Source organism: Tetrao urogallus, assembly GCF_951394365.1.
Source record: "Tetrao urogallus genome assembly, chromosome: 1".
In the NCBI taxonomy this organism is placed as follows: domain Eukaryota; kingdom Metazoa; phylum Chordata; class Aves; order Galliformes; family Phasianidae; genus Tetrao; species Tetrao urogallus.
Genome location: NC_136813.1, coordinates 170,688,413 through 170,708,368, shown reverse-complemented (window position 1 = coordinate 170,708,368; position 19,956 = coordinate 170,688,413). Strand labels below are relative to the sequence as shown.

General features: G+C 37.9%; 1 protein-coding gene across 1 annotated transcript in view; it reads left to right on the top strand.

Annotated features, from left to right (window-relative positions):
• The window catches only part of TSPAN12 (tetraspanin 12), a gene marked incomplete at both ends in the record, with an annotated part of 43,278 nt that extends 24,194 nt beyond the window's left edge, over window positions 1-19,084 (top strand). The window contains 4 exons of the mRNA XM_079549087.1: window positions 5,393-5,467; window positions 9,809-9,916; window positions 13,016-13,159; window positions 18,779-19,084. Of these exons, the coding sequence (XP_079405213.1) occupies window positions 5,393-5,467; window positions 9,809-9,916; window positions 13,016-13,159; window positions 18,779-19,084 (633 nt within the window). The remainder of the gene's footprint in view (window positions 1-5,392; window positions 5,468-9,808; window positions 9,917-13,015; window positions 13,160-18,778) is intronic.
• Between the last annotated feature and the right edge of the window lie 872 nt (window positions 19,085-19,956).

The window sequence follows — 19,956 nt, the reverse complement described above, 5'->3', positions numbered from 1 at the left end:
ATGGTGGCCATTTTGATGTTTCTTAGGGTGCAGACAGATGTTTGGATGTCTTGTGTCTCAAAAGAGTACTGCTGATCCTCTCAGGCTGTTTGTTAGCCATTGGGAAATGCTCTGCATAACCCTTCTAAATTCTTTTGGCATCTTTTTCACATACATTACCTCTAGTCTTTCAGAGATTCCCATGCAATTTTATTCTGCAGATGCTTACCCTTGAAATCTCCCTCAGTCAGGAGACTGTCTGTCAGATCTTCCCTTGCCTCCCTTGCCATTTGCACCACATTGCCCAAAAAGATGGTGTGAACCCCAGTAAGCAAGACTGAGGATGGACTTGATGATCGGTTAGTTTTTGTTTGCTCTGACATGAGGGATGTGGTTTTTCTCGAGTCTGGGAAAAAAAAAAAAAGTGTTCTGTCTTCTGGGAAAAAAGAAAAGCATTTGGGAGGAGAGGGGCAAATCTTTAAAACAGATGTTTATTAAATGAAATAAAAAAAGCACGAGTGATGATTCATTAATGAGTACGCTGATTCTTCAAATAAAGCTACATTTCCTCAAAAATTGAAAAACTTTATAGTATCCTAGACCAGATTTGCCAGTAACTGGAATATCCCCTGTGCTCTCATTTTTCTTTACCGTATTGCAATTTCTGACTCCAGTCATTAATGTCTGTCTGCAGTTTCCATTTGCTTTCATATACAGAATGCTCTCTTTTCTTTCTCGCTGTCTGGAAAAGGACTTCAGAAGAAGCCAATACTTCAAGTATGTTGTGTGATGGGATATATTCATTCTTCAGGGAAGAATTTAGTAGTCTGTGATGCCTCTGCAGGTTTTCTGGAAAAGCAGTGGCTAGCCAGGAGGCTTTAAGAAAAGGTGAAATAGGGTCCTGGTTCCTGTAAAAGGGGCATCTTGTGATGTGCAACCCAAGAAGTCTGAGAAAGGAAAGAAGTGAATTAAGCCACTCTTATGCCTTTCTACTTCTGATGAGGTTTAGGTGGTCACATAACCCTGTCTCTGTTTTCATGAGTTGCCTAGACTTCTGCTTCTGCATTACACTTCCAGGCTGCAAACAACATGATCATTATCATGGACAGGTACAAGATGGATCTAATGGTGTGAAATGGGACTTTTTCAGGTCCTTGATTCTCTCTGTACTTGGGATAATAGACCATCAGTTTTACAGGTCATAGTAGTTGAATGTTGCTGAGGCATTATGTAGGTAATTGGCAAAAAAAAAACTACTGAACCCAGCTGTGACAGAACAAAATGCCATGTGGTAATACTTCAGTAATCCCTGAAAAAGTTCCGTGTTCTTGGAAATACTTTGGAGATGGGCATTTTAAATTGGAACTTGAGTGAGAGGAGGAGCAAAGTTTTTATGAATTGTTTCAGAATACTGTGTTTTCTGAAGGCCCTTGCCTTCCTTTCTTGCCATCTTCTAGATGAGAAAAAAAAAGAAAGGGAAATACAAAAAATACGTTGGCAGTGGTTGAGAGTGCTATGAGGAAGGTAGGGTGTAGGAGTATCAGGGTTGTGGGATACAGTTTTGAGTGTAGAGCATAATAGCATTCTTCAGTGGGTTAGTCGTCTTTACAAAGTGTAGCTGCTTAGCCCATAGAAACAAGGAAGAAATATTAAACCTTGGTTTGAAACCAAGTCCGTGCATCTGGCGGAGTAGGAGTCTGTAAATGGAGGAAGAGGCATTTAACAGTCAGACTCCTGTGGGAATTCAACTGGGGATGAGAAATAAGAAGTGATGCCAATAATTTATGTATTTGGAAGATGGAAATTTGGAGTAATATCTTTCTATAATGGCTCCAGAGGCTTCTTTTTTTTATACCACACAACTTCTGTAAGAATTACTCTGCAAACCATTACATTCAGAGAGTTATAATATTCCCCTTCAACAGCAGAGTGAAACTGAAGCTCATGTAGGAGAACTTGGTGTGCTTGCAGTTGCTGATTTCCTAGAGTATGCTTTCATACGTATGAAATCTTTATATCTTCTGTTGTCTTTTTCTTTACGGACACAAGATGGGCTTTCTCAAAGCAGAAGGCTTCATTCTACAGCGCTGTGATGTGTCCAAATGTTGCTGGAGTCACGAGTCTCAATTCCTGGCAGACCCAGATATGTTTTATGAGTGAACTGGGACAAACAGTGTCCTATCCCAGATTATGTTCAATAACTGGAGAAAATCATGTGTTTTGGCTCTTCTATCTCTAACTGCTACTAGAAATTCTTTTAACTACATGTTGACAAAAATGAGGAAATATCACATATTAAGGTTTGTGACTGAATGAAATGTTACAAGGAACTGAAAATTAAAAATTTTCCAGAGTATTCCACACTTACACCCTGGTCTATCATTTTCATTATGATCAGTGAATTTTATATAACATTTGGGGATTGTTGGCAGTCCCAGACCCGTAATTCAGAGTATAAAACTACTGAAATTTTCTTTGACAAATGAGAACACAAATTCACTTTTCACCTCAACGTTCAGTTGCTTTCCCTCTCAAAAATGTGATATTGCCCATAATGCTCTTAAACACTTTTTCATATGAACTGAGAGCTAAAGCAGGTGGCATTGTTTCCTTCTCTGAAAGAGAATACTTTGTAAAGTGATTTTCCATTTAAAAACAAACAAAAAATAACATATTTGCATAAATTGCAATCATTAGAGTGGTAGTGGATGGACTGAGTGCCCAGTAAGTTTGCAGACAACACCAAGTTGGGAGGCAGTGTTGATCTGCCTGAGGGAAGGAGGGCACTACAAAGGGACCTGAATAGACTGGATGAATGGGCCAAGGTTAACTGTATGAGTTTCAGTAGGGCCAAGTGTTGGATCCTGCATTTTGGTCACAACAAGCAACCCTACAGGCTTGGGGAGAAGTGGCTGGGAAGCTGCCTGACAGAAAGGGACCTTAGTGTACTGATGGACAGTCAGCTGAATATGAGCCAGCTGTGTGCCCATGTGGCCAAGGCCAGTGGCATCCTGGCTTGTATCAGGAATGGTGTGGTGAGCAGGACTAGGGAAGTCGTCCTATCCCTGCACTCGGCAATGGTGAGGCCTCACCTCGAGTGCTGCGTTCAGTTTTGGGCACCTCAGTACAGAAAGGACATTGAGGTACTGGAGCAGGTCCAAAGAAGGGCAACAAGGCTTGTGAAGGGCTTGGAGAATATGCCTACGAGGAGAGACTGGAGGAACTGGGGCTGTTTAGTCTGGGGAAGAGGAGACTGAGGGGAGACCTTATTACTCTCTTCCAATATCTGAAATGTGCTTGCAGCGAGAGTGGGGTTGTTCTCTTCTCACTGGTGACAGGTGACAGAACAAGGGGACATGGCCTCAAATTGTGCCAGAGTAAGTTTAGGTTGGATATCAGGAAACACTTCTTCATAGAAAGGGTTGTTAAGCACTGGAATAGGCTCCTCAGGGAGATGGTTGAGTCACCATCCCTGAATGTGTTTAAAAACCATTTGGATGTGGTGCTCAGGGACATGATTTAGTGGAGGGTTGTTAGAGTTAGTGTAGTATGGTTAGGTTGTGGTTGCGGTTGGATTTGATGATCTTGAACATCTTTTTCCAACCTGAGTGATTCTATGATTCCATGATTGACTAAAAGCTGAAATATATGTACATATAATTTTTTAAGAAAGCATTATTACATGATGTGGCTCAAACATTTTTGTCTTCTGAATCTTTAGAGGATGGACGTAATAGTTGATGAAGGCATACACTGGAGCTCTGCTTGTGCTTGTAGTGTCGATTTGTAAATATGCATGATTGTGTTATTCAATTCTAACAGCTATGAAAATGCAGAGTAACATGGCAGAGACTGGTAAAACAGGATTTCTTCTTTCAACACCATCTCCTTTGCAGGTGGAGGATTTGAATGTAAGATTGTTTTGAAAATTCACATGATTATTTTTGCATAAACGATTTATTTGCTTCTACCAACCTAATTCAGGTAGTTAGATTTCACTGGCAAGTAGAAGTAAAGTTAAGACACTACTCCAGAATAACATAGCTCCAAATTGGGTGAAAGAAAAGGATCCTAGTAGATGACTGTTAGATCCTAACACTTGTGGATTTGTGTTCTCCATTTTAAGTAATACAGCATATCGACCTTTTAATAGGGAAAAAAAAAAACACACCACAATACTTAAGCTCAGTAAATGTTTGTGGGTTTTTTTTTTTTTTATGCCTTCCTAAATATATTCCATGATGAAATGACGCGTACTCTACTAAAGAAATTACATTCTATTCTGCTTTATATTTTGATGGTGCTTCATGGTGTACATGTACTTATTCCATACCTCTCAAAAATGATGATGAGGGAGCTAACATGGGACACTGGAACTTCTAGAGCCCTCTGCTTGAAGTCTCTACGCTTCTGTCTCTACTCTGAGCAAAATAATAGCGGAGAGAGAGACCTAGTAAAAGTGTAAATTAGAAACAATATTAATATTCGGTCTCATCAGATAAATTTAAAATCATAGGTGCTTTTTTTTTATTGTTTAAATTTTAAGTAAAACCAAGACTAATGAATACCTGTGCACTGAGTACAAGTGGGAACTCCGTCCAGTGACATGGAAGAAAGCTTGGAGGTGAAAATGAATGGGACCTTTAAATGAAAGATGTGTGACGAGTTACTCTTAGGAAAGGTCTTTGTTTCCATGCTACTTCACCCTTCAGTTCAGAAGGGCTTTCTTAATGCTATATAAAAAGTCAGTCTTATTCCACTTTTCTTAACTGTTTTTAACAAGACCTGTACAGCTTCTTCATTTATAGAAATGTTTTCTATTTTTAAATAGTTCAGGGGTTAGATCTTGGAATAGACAAATAAATGTCAATCCATGTTAATAACTGTTAGCCTATTTATGCCTGATCTTGAGTTAATTTGTTAAGTTACTTTATTAGGAATATAGTTTCAAGAACCGTTTTTTTCTGTCTTGTCAATCTTTTTTATTTTATTTCCTTCCTTTTTGGCTAGGAACATTGCTTAAATAGGTAAAACTGAAAAAAAAAGAAGTTTTTTACATGTATGTAAGGAAATAAGATTATCTTCTTCGTGATTGTTTCGTCATAGTGTGCCATGATAGCTAGCCGGCGTGTTTTTAAGCAACAAGGAAATGAGTTTGTTTTCCCGTGGTAATACTGCATATGCTTCATGTTTAAGTCAGTAAGAAAAATTGCATTATTTAAATGTTTAGAAAGTTTGTGTCATGAATCTTTAATATGTATTTTGATCACAAAAAATATTTTTCAGATTTCATCTCTGCAATCATGTGAAATATTAGTGATGTTTTGAGTTTGTTTTTGTTTTTAATATTTAGGTCTTCTTTCAAAGTTAACCTGAATTTCTAAAGTAACTGAGGCCATTCTGTTTTCTGCAGTACTTTGGAAGCTTGCTTGTAATATTCTGTGTTGAACTGGCCTGTGGTGTTTGGACATATGAGCAGGAAATAACGGTGAGTCAGAAAAGGAGGCTGCATTTTTTCAGTGGAAGAAAACAAAAGATTTCCATTAGCTAGCTGTTTTCTAATTACTGTAATATTTATCTTTCTTCATTCTACTGACCACCTAAGTTTCTATTTCCATGTGATTGGTTTTGTTTTGTTTTGTTTTTTTCTTAAACAGTGAATCCTTCTGCGAATGCACATCTATCTAGATGGTCCTTCCTGGGTTTCGTGATGTGCACTATGTATTTGAGAACCAAAGCCCCTGATTTACTTAAGAACTGTATCTTTTAATTAACTCTTGCTTAGATGAGTTGTCATTGAAGCCAGTGGAAATTTTAAGGATTAGATATGAACTTCAGTTTTAAAGATAAGTATTTTGGGAAGGGGATGTGAGAATTTGTAGGTCTTTGGTTCCAAAAACTTCTTCATGTTTTAAAGAGCTGTAATGCAGTGTACTATACTGCAAGCAGACAATGTGTTCAAGAAAGGACTTGCTACCTTCTGAAATTTTTGCACTGCCTCCACAAGCTATAAATGCCAGTTTTAAGCTAAACATGTCTTAGCTATAAAACACACTTCCGTAAACTCATGAAGAGGCTTTAATCTGTGTCTAGTTTTTGTAGCTGTACCTGTCTCTAGTTTTCAAACTGAAGACTTGTAACCATCATGCAAGAAAATGGGTAGGTGTTGAGCAAAAACTGAAACAAAATGTTATTATGCTGGCTGTTTTTGTACCTTTTTTTCTTGTATTCATTTTGTACATTTGGATGAGTAGAATAATGAGTAATTTTCTCCGAGCTGTCCAAAATATGCCCAACAGACTGGTCTTCTCAGCAGTGTGTAGCATTACATTGCAGTAAGTTGGGAGGTAGCATTCTTGGCACTTATACGCTACTAAGGAATTTCTGACACATCTGAAGTTTGAAGTTACGTGGCAGTATTTTAAATATGAATTTGTTCCCTTGCTATACAGATCTTAACAGGATGCTCTAATGTAATAATGATTGAGGCTTTTACTTTTAATGATTGAGTCTCTTTACTTTAAATGTTAGCCCATAATGATGTATTTTAAAACTGGAAATCTAGATGGAAGGCATGCTTCCTCTTACGAGTACAGCTGCCCTCTCCAGAGCTTTGTTAAAGATTACTGTTATAACTAGCATCTTTTTAAAGAAAGCTAGTCAGTAGAAGATGCCTGAAATAACCTTCTGTGCACCAATATGTGCCCTTACTGTTCAGAAAACCTAAAGTTATGGGTTTTAGTGTAGCCTCCAAGCTTTCACTTGTCTGCTATGCTATTGAAACCTCAACCCAGAACATTTTAATAAAAGCCCAGTTAGACTTACTGTATATGTCAAGGCACTGCTCATAAATAATGTGATGCTGCTTTCAGAAAAACCTTTCCCTCAGCCCTTCTCCCCAAGAAAGCAGTACTGAGCTCAGTGTTTTCACCTTTGGTAGTGGACACAGTGAACCTGGTTATTCCATACTTTTCCAGGTCTTCCTCTCTCTCCAAAGAGTGTGTGAACATTGAACATGCAAATATAACCAAAAATTCAGAACATTGAATTTGAAAACAAGAAATTGCTTTTCCTTTTCTCTTCTTCCTTCCTTTTATGCCTTTCCTCTTTACCCTCTGAAACCTTGTGCTGTGTTTTCTCTTTCCATCTGATTATCTTTCCTTGTTTTTTGTAACACTGGTTCTTCTTGTGTAATGAGATGGGCCAGACTCAGGTTTCCTGCTGCTCACATGCAGAAGAAATTTGGTGGCTTGGAACAGCACAGCAGTTTCTCAGTGATTTTTTTCATACTTGTTCATATCATTTCCCTGCAGCATGCTTTCTTTTACACTCCTGTACTACACGGAGATAAGAAGAGTCCCTTGTATCCCAGAGGAGTGACTTACTGGCATGTTGATTTCAGCATAGCATGAAGTCTCAATAATCTCTTGTGGATTTCAGAGAATCAGTTAGCATTAGTATAGGTGGGTGTGTGATGTTGTCAAAATGTCAGTGAGGAACAGCCACATCTGCTTATCCAAAATGGTCTTTCTTTGGCATGTGGTCAAGACTGCTCTAAGAGCTCTTACATAAACAATTTTCCTTCCAACTTACGATAGCTCTCAGCGTGAAGCATGCCTTATGACTGATTTTCCCACCCACAAAATTGAAGGCCAGTATGGGTTCTCAACTTACTTGGGCATTGGTCAAGCCTTGATACTCATTTAGAAAAATAATAATGAACAAGCAGATGTGAACAGCAAACTGAGCTTTGTAGAACTGATGCTAAATCAAAGCCAATATCTCTAATTTATCTACACGCTGCATGAAGGTAGTGGTGGATGAATCAAACAAATGGTATACAGTCAAACAAATGAATCTCAAGATTCTGAATTATTATGCAGTACTGCACACATGAGTTGCCAGAAAACTATTTAATAGATACATTGAAGGCCCTAGTTTGACATTTTGACGTTGTGGTAGCAGTCAAACACATGATTTCCAGTGTCTCTCCTTAGTTCCAGAATTCAAATTGCCTTCCTGCAGTGGGTTTTAGATTGCTTTGTTTTTAATTTTCTTCTCTCACTTTTGGATTTTTTTTTCCCCGTTTCTCATTGTTTTCATAAAGAAGTTGAACGCCTTGTGTTACATGCGTAATCTTGGACTGTATTCAACTCAAATAAGATAATAAAATAGCCTAGCAAATATTAACTCAATTGCAGTGATATCAAATACTATCCAAAGAAAGCAGAGTACTGATTTCCATTGCAGTGTAAAAAGAAATTCATCGAATACAAAAGTAAATTATTATAGTGACCAGTATAAATGTTTGCAATGGAAATATTCTGTGATACTCTTTTCGTAAGTATTTTTAGTAATGTATTGCTAATGTTTTTTTTTTTTTTATGTGGACAGTTGTGAGTTCAAGGCTTTATAGCATAAGAAATAAAAATTTTGCAAATTGAATTGTGTTAAATTTCTGGGTTATTGTTGTGATTTGACCTGGCAGGTGGCTAAGTACCACACAGTCATTTGCTCACTTCTCCCCTTTTCAATATATTTGTATTCAGAACTGTAGCATAATTTAAAAGTTCTCAAATGCTCTTATTTGGTTTATGGGGTCTGTCAGCCACTGAGTGTTCCTGTATTTCTGTAGAGCATCTGGCATAACAAGGTCTGGGCTTCTTGGGAAGTGTTCTGATTTTTTTTTTTCTCCTCAGGTTGCATTATTATTAACAGAGTGCTGTTACTGTTTGCTCCAAATTGAACTGCAGACCTCAGTCATAGCCACTAGAATAGCTTGGCTCCTCAGCCATCCAAATGAAAGCCCATATTGCAATTGTGATTACTTTCACCGTGACCTCTATGGCTAATGGGAACAAGGTACTACTCAGCATGAGTGGTATGCGTGCCTGGAAGAGCACTACAAAGTCTTCAGCTCTGTATTTTAGTCTCGCAAACTGAAATTTATGGTGCTTGAATAGAAGCCTGTTTCTTACCTTGCGTCTTAACTGCACTCCATATCCAATGACAGAACACTTATTTGCTTTATTTCTGACAAATTGCCTGTTTGGGATCACCAGCTGAGAAGAGAGCACCAGCTCCTCACTTCTAAGTAGTCAGATTTTAAAAAGCATTTTAAGAATTCTTCTTTTAAAGGCAAAGATTTACCAGGGTGTGTGCGAAGAAAAGTTTCACAGGCTCTCATTGTGTGGTGGACTTCAGTCAAAGCCTGAAAGCCGCTGGCAATGCTCTGTGGGTAGAATTCATCTAAATTAATTGCATATATTTAGAAGATAGACATTTAAATTTGAGTTTGCCCCTTAGACAGTGAGTTAGATCTGAGACTTCAAGGGACACTACTTCTGCCTAGAGTAAAATATTTATCTTGAGATAAATTGTGCTGGACAGCTGCCTGTTTCTTCCTACTGACTAAGATGATAGTAGAGGTAACTAAATTGGGGCAGATGAATTCTGTCCCTGATGACTGGGTTGGAGCTTGCTTCAAATTTTATGCCAGATAATATCTGGAAATTATATAGTCAGACTTTGTGCACTCAATCTCTCTGAATCTCTCTGAAACACAACAGCTTCTTCTCCATGATATACTATACTAACAGCAAAAGATACAAATATCTGTTTCCTGCTGTTGTAATAAAGGCTTGTGAAGATTCAGTGTTGCATAAATTGAAGCATTTATTTACATGTTTTATTTAATTACAAAGTTATTTTGGTCACTGCACTTGAAAGACCACAGAATAGAAGGAAGTTCTGTGTTTGGAGCCAGAAACGCAATTGAGCCATTCATCAGTTTTCTGTTGTGCCAATCTCTGTTCTTTATTTGCTTCAGGCTCCAGTACAATGGTCTGATATGATCACTCTGAAAGCCAGGATGACCAACTATGGCCTACCTAGGTACCAGTGGCTGACACACGCTTGGAATTTCTTTCAGAGGGAGGTAAGAAGACAGTTAATTTGTGACAGAATACACACCTAGTAATTATTATTTATCTGCTAAAGGAAAAGGTTTGATTTTTTTTTTTAAGTGAGTACAAGAACACAAGTTGAATAAAAATATGTAGTGATAGTGTCTTTTACGTCACTTGATATCCAGCTTCTGAACTTTTGTAGGCCCTAAAGACACTATTATGTATTTTTTACAATTTGATTTCCCATTTTCTTAGAAATGACATGTATTATTCACAGGACATGCTGTAGCTTTACCTAATGCAGGTAAGTGGTTATAGATTTCCTTGTGTTTAAGTTCAATACGTTTTAAAGACCTGCCACGCACACACAAAAAAAAAGACTACTGTTAGTACTGGAATAGTGGACTGTCATGACAACCCAAATAGCTTATTTCTGTTCAGTCACACATTTAATTCTTAATATCATCAAAGTACAAGTCAAGTACCAGTCAGAGGAGTCAGAATGCCTATCTAGTTACTGTACATAATCGTGAGGCCTAATTAAAAATAATACTTAAAAGATATTAACATTCTGTTTGCACATGCAAAAAATAAGAATGTTGCTAAATTCAGTTAAATTGCTAGCACTGTCTTCTCTTTTGCCAGTAATATTGGTACACCAACACCTTTTAAGGTTATTGCAAACATTAAAAATATGGTGTATATAGAATTGAAATTCTTCAGGTAAAGTATGCTATTGTAATATTAAACAGTCTTCCTGTATGCTCCTTTAGCTTCCTCTCATGAGCAGCCATGTCCAAGATATGTGGTTACCTGCAATTGAGCGGGGAAGGAAGTTTGTTAAAAGCTGCCAGCACTGTCTCTTTGACTGAGGTCAGAGAAAGGGATCAGAACTTTTATTTTGTTTGACCAATGGTGGGTTAAAACAAACCACACCAAAAAGCTGCCTTGTTTGCCTTATAGCCTACTAAAATTCAGAACTATTTTTAAAGAACAAAGTATTATGTTGCAAAAACATGAAATTTCCTGAGGTAAAAGCCATTAACTCCAAATTCAACTCACATGCAGGAAGAGAACTCTTTAAATGCCTGTCATTGTGCTGCCTTAGTGAATTGTTGAAATTTGTCATTGTAGCACAGATTTCCTGTTTATTTAAACATTTCCTGGCTGCATTTGGTTAGTCTATGTTTATATTAAAACCTGAAAGAAAAAATGAGGACTTCACGAGTTTAACATCCCTACCCCCATCCCCAGCCCTGGTTATTCAAGTGCTATGTCAAAGAATAATCCTTCATATGCAGGTAGGGTGTTTATGTACTTGGGGTACTGCATCTTGTTTTAAATGTGTTGGTTTGTTAAATAAAAAGCTGCTTTTTATGCTTCTGGTTGTTGTAGTGTCATCATAACAGCTGGTTTTGAAGTGAATGCTAGTATTAAAGCTTCTGCTTCTTTGCCAAGAATCTGTGCCTTAGTTCTTCTGGGGGAGAAGAACTGGTTTTAGAAGTTAAATTCCCTTTGTTCCATCTGTGAGAAGAGGAATGATTCTGAGAAAGTTTGAAGTGGTCTGGAAAGGCTCCTCCACCACTCCTAATGAACTGATGAAGTCTAATTTTTGTTTTGTTTATTCATAAGTCAGATACTGAATGTGTGAGCATGATATATCTTTTATGCTTGAATGATCACATTGCATGAGGTCCTTCTCTAGTCACCATTATAATTAGAGTTATAAAGAGTCAGCTCTCATAGTCTCTGTCATTTTTCTTCTGCATCTTTTTCCTATCTGAGAAAGATGGGAATTGTATTTTCCCACCCACACCACCATCACCTCCCTTACTGGTCTAATATCAGTTTTACCTATGCTAAGGAAGATAGGAAGAGGGTTATTTCAAGTCAGGAAGGAAGAACTGTCAGAGAAAAAAAGAGATTTAAGAATAAGAAGAGAGTGTTCAGTGAGGTCCTCTTTACAGTTGCAATGGGGAGACAAAGCCTGAGCTTTCATTTAACAAGTCCTGTGTTGGAATTCAGGGAGGATTTTGACTGACTAAAGAACTGATAAAACAGACACTGAAGCTGTGGTAAAAGTCAGAAAAGGGAAGAAGTGAGATTTGTAAGAGGACTGGTGTGCAAGCATCGTGTCTGGGCACTGATCTGTTTGATTGTGACTGAGAAGTGAAGTAATATACAGGACTCTGACTTTGAAGTGGGAAAATGTTGATTGTGTGGCTTATTACCAGGTGACAAAGTGCAAATAAAGAAGAGGTGAGGAGGACATTCAGACAGACAGCACCATTTTGTTTCTCCAGCAAGCCGTTTTCTCAGTTGTATCAACTCCCTATCTGATGCCAAAAAAACAATCTGATACAGCTGCTTCAGCCATTTTTTATGTGAATGCAGCTGGGAATGTGATAGGCCAGTCATTTGGCTTTAAATCTCCTGGTGTGCTTTTCAGAGAAGATGACAGGTTGTTAGTCCTGGTGTTTTTTTATAGCCAATTATGGCTCATCTGCTTTACAGCCAGAGTCCCCTTTTATGCTTGATTCTGTTGCAGTGTTTATTTTAGTGTGATACCCTCTTCTTCCGTTTTTCCTTTCAGTATTTGTGATTTCTGTACTTTTTTTTTTTCTCTCCCCCTTTTTATATCTTTTTTCAGATAAAATCTTCTGTATGTTTTTTCTCATCTGTTTTTCAACAAATATGTCCATAGCTGTAGCCTGGCAGGAATTGTCCTTACTACAAAAACCATAGTAACGTTTTCTTACAATGAACATTGGCCACAGATGTCATTGTTCATTGCAGTCATTCTTTGGCATGAAATTATCATATGTAAATAGCAAGATGCAGTAGGACAATTTCTGTGAAATGTCCTTATAGGGAACGGTAGGATTGTAAAGGACAACGGTATCGCTGGCTGTTTCTAAGATGCACAATGATAACTTCATTATTTCTTTCATGCCATTTTTCTGTCAAAGTACAAAAGAGGAACACATAAGGAAGTTCTTGTGCATATTTTGGTCCTATTTAAATATTTCAAAAGATTTCAGTAGGAATTTATTTAGCTTGCTTGATGAATTACTTTTATGAAGAAGTAGCATCATTATTGCTGATCTTGGCTAATCCTTCCTTTACAGTTTAAATGTTGTGGGGTGGTGTACTTCACAGACTGGCTGGAAATGACAGAGATGGACTGGCCGCCTGACTCCTGTTGTGTCAGAGAGTTCCCAGGATGCTCTAAGCAGGCACATCATGAGGATCTCAGTGACCTTTATCAGGAGGTAAGATTTAAAATGAGGATTTTTCAGAAAGCTTTATGCATTCTTCTGATGCTCTTGTTTTTCAAACTTACCTTATGCAGTGCAGCAGAATGGTTTTTTTGTACCAATTCTTCTGTGCCAGAAAATACACGGGATATTTCTCAGTACTTTTTTAAACCTTTCTGTATAGGAAAACTCAACAAACTCTTAAAAATCTAGAGTAAGATGAGGGCAAAAAACCTGGCAGTTTCTCTGTCTGTATTAAGAGAAAACACTGCTACGAGATCCTTAATGTAGTGAATGGAAATGTCAGTTCTTTAGTTTGGTGAATAAACTCTAGCTATTGGTAATGATAAAAGCTGGAGGAAGATGATCTACGTGCCTACCAGACTGCAAGAATATATGACCTAATGGGTTAACTTTCTCATAAAACAATTACAGTCTTACTGTAATTGAAGAAGTTGCTGCCCAACTTCTGGGTAATGAGAGAGAAGAGAAACTGAATGCAAATGTTCAGACAGACTCAGGCATATCAACATGCAGTTTGGTGGTAGTCCAGCACTCTTCACTTATTCTTTGGGTGCCACCAGTGTAGCTTACGTAATTCCTGTGCCAAAGATGTTGTGAGATCATTTTCTTTCTTTAACTCGAGAATGGAAGATGAATGGCAGTGCACAAGTCAGCTCTTTTGGGTGTAAAATTGAGAATGAGTCCTCAAACCTGCCTGGAACAGCATGCTTATTTTTTCCTGCAAAACCTGAATGGAGATTAATAGTAGGATAAGCCCAGTCTTTGAAGATGGACTTCTGTGATGCTGACAAAGTTACCATTCATGATTTTTTCCAAGAAGTTGCTGACCACATAGTTCAACTTTTGAATGTATAGTATAATAATTTTCTTGGCCAGTTTTGGAAAGAAGAGATGCTAGCTGTGAGGAAAGAGGAAGAGATTATTCTATACAGATCATTCAGGTCCTGAAATCATCCAGCATGTTCCAAACTGCCAAACATTAAAGCTGTTAGATTCAATGTGAAGTCCTACAGTAAAAAAATGCCTACAGAAAGAGAATCAGAGATTCAGTAGAAGTAAAATGACAATGAGTTCATTGCAATGAAATAGTTACCAGGATCTGAGGAGATGTGTGAAGATTTATAGTGAAAGATGATATTGTGGAGTCATTTTAGTATTTCAAGAAACCAAAGTTTGCTTTGCTTCCTGTGATGGATAAAATTGTATTGTTGCATCTGTGCTATAATTTTCTGCCAGGGTTTCTGAGCTCTTTGTGTTCCAAATTGAAGTCCTTTAAAGTAAAATTCTTGAAGGAAGAAAGGTGGCCTACTTCTAGTTCTGCCTGAGAGTATTTCTGACCACAGTTGTGTTTCTGCTGATGGATTTTGAAAGGTATTTTTAAAAAATGCTACTCTTCTTAAACTGCTTTTATTCTGATAAACTTCACCTTTGTGAAGTAAACTCCACCTTTAAGTTCTATACAGAGAGAGTGGTGAGGTGCTGGAACAGGCTGCCCAGGGAGGTGTGGAAGCCCCATCCCGAGGTGTTCAAGGCCAGATTGGATGGGGCCCTGGGCAGCCTGGTCTAGTATTCAATGTGGAGGTTGGTGGTCCTGCCTGTGGCAGGGGGATTGGAGATTCATGATCCTTGAGGTCCCTTCCAACCCAAGCCATTCTCTGATTCTTTTTAATTCATAGAAGAAACTGACCTTAGTTGTGAGGGAAGTGCATGAGAGTGTAGCCTAGAAGGTTCAATTTGTCTGAGGGCAAGAGGATGTGCACTAGTTTTGTGATAAGAAACTGTAGCTTAAATAAAACAATTGGTAGGAGTTGATATCTTCAGAAAAAAACTCGAAATTGCATGTTTTCTAGCATAATTTTGTGTTTGCTCAAAATTCAAATATATAACAGGTCTGTTGAACATGCTACTGATGATTTATCTGTTTTCTTTTGCTCTGAGAAGTGGCTTATTTAAGATCTGGTCATTATTCTATTGGTGTTACGGTGTTTCAGTAAATCATAAAAACATGCTTTGTGTCCATTTTAGCACTGAAAATATCAAATAATCTTTAGAATAAACATGAATCAGGCCTTTAATCTGTAGCTCTGTAGGAGTTTGTAACTAATATTCCTCTGAATGTTCACTACAAAATGTTATGGTATTTTTGAGGTGTAAACAAGAGTTTTGAGCTTAGTGACAGACTTTTGCTTCTGCCTAATGAAATATATTTATGTAATCTTTAATTCCAGACTACCAACTATGAATGTGTTGTGTAAGCAGAAATAAAATGCACGCGTGTGAGGATAATGGGTGACTGGATATTTCTCAGTTTTGAAGATGATTTTGAACATGTGTTAGAGCAGAACTCTAACAACATCATTAAATGGAGGGAGACAGTCTATCTGGATTAAGTATAATTTGTCTCAGTTATGTGTCTGTTCTGCAGGAGATGCCAGCGTTAATGTTATTGCTGTTTGTTAATGGATGTCTCCTCTAGGCAACAAATGAACTGAATTTGAATATTGCTGTGGTTGAACATTTTTAAACTGCGACCAGCTTGTACCTTAATCCTTTAGAGTTATCAAAGTATTAAAATGCATCCAGTTTCTCTGTAATTAAAAACAAATTTGGAAACTAACATAATTACAACACTCTTTTATCCTTGAAAAAAAAAAACAAAAGACACGAGCATGATGAATTTTGTTCTTCATCGATCACAGCTTTTGCTACACTTTTTTTCATTACAGATTTCAAAGAATCCAAATCATCTCCTTGTTCTGTGCCTAAACTGTGTTAATTGAAATAAAAAAAACAATCAAAAATGAACTGTAGAAAGACATTCAGATCCTTTATCTTAGGTACAATTATTATGTAGTACATATATCCAAACTGAGAATCTGTTGACTGCAATGTGAATTTTGTGTTTCAGGCAAGAATCAGATCTTTCACCAAAAAAAATTAATGACTGCAGCATTTGAAACAACTAGCTATGGGAGTGTCAGTGTGATTGAAAAATATTAATTACCACATGCTGTCTTCAGATTCTGTCACTTTGATCAATTGCTTTCTTTTCATGGAAAAACTATAAGATGGATATAAACACAAAATTGTTGAGATAGTTTTAGGAGATCTTCTGCTGGGACTAATCCCTCCTTAGTATTATCCTATCATGACTATTGTCGTGATTAATTATTACTCTGATATTTTTCCCTTGCTGGCTGTATTCCATTTCTGTACTTTGAAGTCCTGTAAGGTTTACCACAGGCCAGAATAGCTAAGGGCTCACTCTTCAGATTTTTATCCTTTTTAAGGCCCTGGCTTTTCTGATCAGCAAATAGCATAGCTTGTTTGCACTGTTGTTCAGTAGTCCGCAGAGCCAGTGTCTTTGTGGATCACTGCTGACTTCGAGGGCCTTAAGAGACTTCTCAAAGCCCTGTGCAGTAACTGTTGGCCCCATTAGCAAACTGGAGTGGGTACTGATGGTTTGAAAAGAGCTGAGCAGTGAAAGCAATTATTCTAAATTTCTGTTTCTTGGAAACATCAATTTGTGGTCTTTAAAGCTCATTTTTATTCTTCAGAATTTTGTGTGTAAATAATTATTATTCTGTAAATAATTGCTTTGGATTTGCAACTGCCCAGCAGTAGGGAAAGGAGGTGGGTTTGACCATCTTCCCAATGGATTATGAAGATGGTAAGATCTTTGGAGCTGCCTGTTTGAGTTTGTGCAGAGTGGAAGGTTGTAGCCACTCTAACAAAACAAAGCAAGGCAGTAATGCAGCATGGTGACTTTAAAGCTCAAATGTCTGCAGAGTCTCAATGGGAATAAGTCAGCAAGACAGGTGTTGGTACTTGCTACATCTAGCATGGACAGATAGTAATATAATAGTTATATACTGGCATCTGGTGGGTTGGGCTTAATGGATTACATTAAAGAGGTTACCTCAGGCTGGCAGCCATTCTCTAGTGGGGCTCTCCAGGGCTCAGTTTTAGTGCCAGTTCTCTTTAATGTTTTCATCAGTAACTTCGATGCAGGACTCAAATATGTACATAGTAAGTTTGCAGAGGACACTAAACTATGAGGAGCCATTGATTCCCTTGAGGGCACAAATTAGAAGACTGGGCAGTATCAAACCACATGAAATTTAATAAGAACAAGCACTAGATTCTGTACCTGGGACAGGGCAGCCCTGGATATATGTACGGAATAGTGAACGAGAGGCTGGAGAGCAGACCTGCCAAGAGGAATCTATGGGATCTGGCTGGCAGCAAGTTGAACATGAGCCACAGTTGTGCCCTGGCAGCCAAAAGGGCCAACTGCATCCTGGAGTGCACCAGGCCCAGCATGGCCACTGGGTGAGGGGAGGCTTGTCCCACTCTGCGCTGTGCGGCCTCACCTCCTGCACCAGGTGCAGGTTTGGAGCACCACAATATGAGAAGGATATAGTGTAAAGAAGGGCTGCAAAGATGAGGAAGGGTCTAGATGGCAAGATGTATGAACTCCGTTGGTTTGCTCAGCACAGAGCAGAGGAGCTGAGGGGAGGCCTGATGGCGGCTGCAGCTCCTCACAGGGAGTGGAGGGCAGCGCTGAGCTCTGCTCTGTGTGACAGCGACCCGGCCCGAGGGAACGGCATGGAGCTGTGCCAGGGGAGGGCAGCTGGGGGTCAGGAAACGGTTCTTCATCAGTGGGTGGTTGAGCACTGGAACGGGCTGCCCAGGGCTGTGTGCACAGCACCAAGCTGCTGGAGTTCAAGAAGCATTTGGGCAGTGCTCTCAGACACAGGGGTTGAATTTTGGGTGGTCCTGTGTAGAGCTAGGATTTGGACTTGATGATCCTTGTGGATATTCTACAGTGTATGGGTTCATTTTGAACTGGCAAATTTCTCTATTTCTCTGTCAGTTTCCACAATATTGGCTTCATTGTTTCTTCCTGGTCACAATGACTTGATGTTAATATGCCTTTTTTCTATCCTCTGGCCCTCTCCCCCCCCAAAAAAAACAACAACAAACAAGCAGACTTTTCAAAGACGTAGTAAAACTATTGTGTTTTAAGCAGCAGTAGCTGTAAGTTGCTTGATCCTGCACAAGGCAAGATAAAACTGACTGTTGGTATAAAACTGTCACAAAAATAGTGGAAATTTCTACGTTCATATTAGAAATAATACCAGACAATTTTTAGTGTATAGTCTGCAGATATGGGAGACTGCCAAAGTGTAACTAGAAGGAATAATGGCACATGTATATGATATTATTACTACTCAGTATTAGTGATGATTAACAGCATGTAATTGCTTTTAAAATTTGTTGAAACCCCTCAAGTTTCTTTAAAAAAAAAAAAATACAGTTGATAAGAACTCAGATAAACTTTGAATGATTTTTGAATTGAAAAGTAGTGCAGCTCTCTAGGAGTTTGTTATATGCAGTAAATTCTCAGTGTATGAGAAAACTGAAGTATGGCATCATGGAATTGTAGAATTGATTAAAAAGTAGGTGAAATAGTTTTCAAAGTGTTGTTTGGAGAAATTGAATTTTGGGGAGCCAGAATAAGCCAGTATTAGGTAAGGTGAGTTAAGCCTTGGCGACTGCAAGCCAAATAATATTGACTAATCTTTTATATCTTTTTTTATTTCATAGGGATGCGGTAAAAAAATGTACACTTTTTTGAGGGGGACGAAGCAATTGCAAGTACTGAGATTTCTTGGAATCTCTATTGGAGTAACACAGATTCTGGCTATGATCCTCACAATTACTTTACTGTGGGCTCTGTACTATGACAGAAGAGATCCTGGGGCAGATCAAATAATGTCTCTGAAGAATGATACCTCACAGCAACTGTCATGCCATTCTATGGAGCTACTGAAACCAAGCCTAACAGGAATCTTTGAACATACATCCATGGCAAACAGCTTTAATACACACTTTGAAATGGAAGAATTGTAGAATTGTAGGTGATACAATTAATCTAAAAAGTTACCAGGGTTTTAATTGTTTTTTGTTTTAATTTTTTATTCTGTTCCATTAATTGTACAAAGTAGACCAGTCTTCCTATGCTTCCAAAACCATGATTGATTAATGCTTGATAAAGAGCCCTCTGTAGTAAGACAAATACGCAAGTGTCTGCCTTTCAGCCTCTTAGAAGAGCCATGAAACAGAATTGTTTTTGTTTTCTTGTTGTTGTTGTTGTTTGTTTTCTTTTTAAGGCATTCATTCACTGGGCACAGTAACAGTAATTTACTGTTACAAGATGTGTAAAATACTGATTCATTCACGCATAGATAGACAGAACCTCTGAGGAAGCATCAAGATATTTGTCTTCTGAGGAGATGATTGTGCTTTGGACAAACAAAATGTGACATTACTGAAATTGACTTTTTGCATTTTTAATAAGCCATTTAGAAAATGTGTTAAAATAATCAGGGATCTATGTATATATAATTGTGTGTTCTTGTGTGTGCATGGATGACGGAATTATAATTCAAGTAAATACTTGGATTAAAAAAATTGCAAGTCTGTAAAAAGGACAAGATTTTCTTTTTCTAACAAAACCTTTATCTTAGCTATTATTGTCAAAGATGCTCTAAAGCTTATATTTTTATGTAACTATGTGACTAATTTTTAAATTTAAATGTGTTAAAGAGGGATTAAAAGCAAAAATATGATTCTGGACAATAGACTTCAATTTTCTGAGTGCTACAGAATTCTCGTTTAAAACATTTTGTTCTGTGAACTACTTCTTAGTAAAAAGAAGAAACCTAAGCATTCTTTCCAAAATGGGAATCAATATGGAGTAGCAAGTTTTCATAAATAAATCT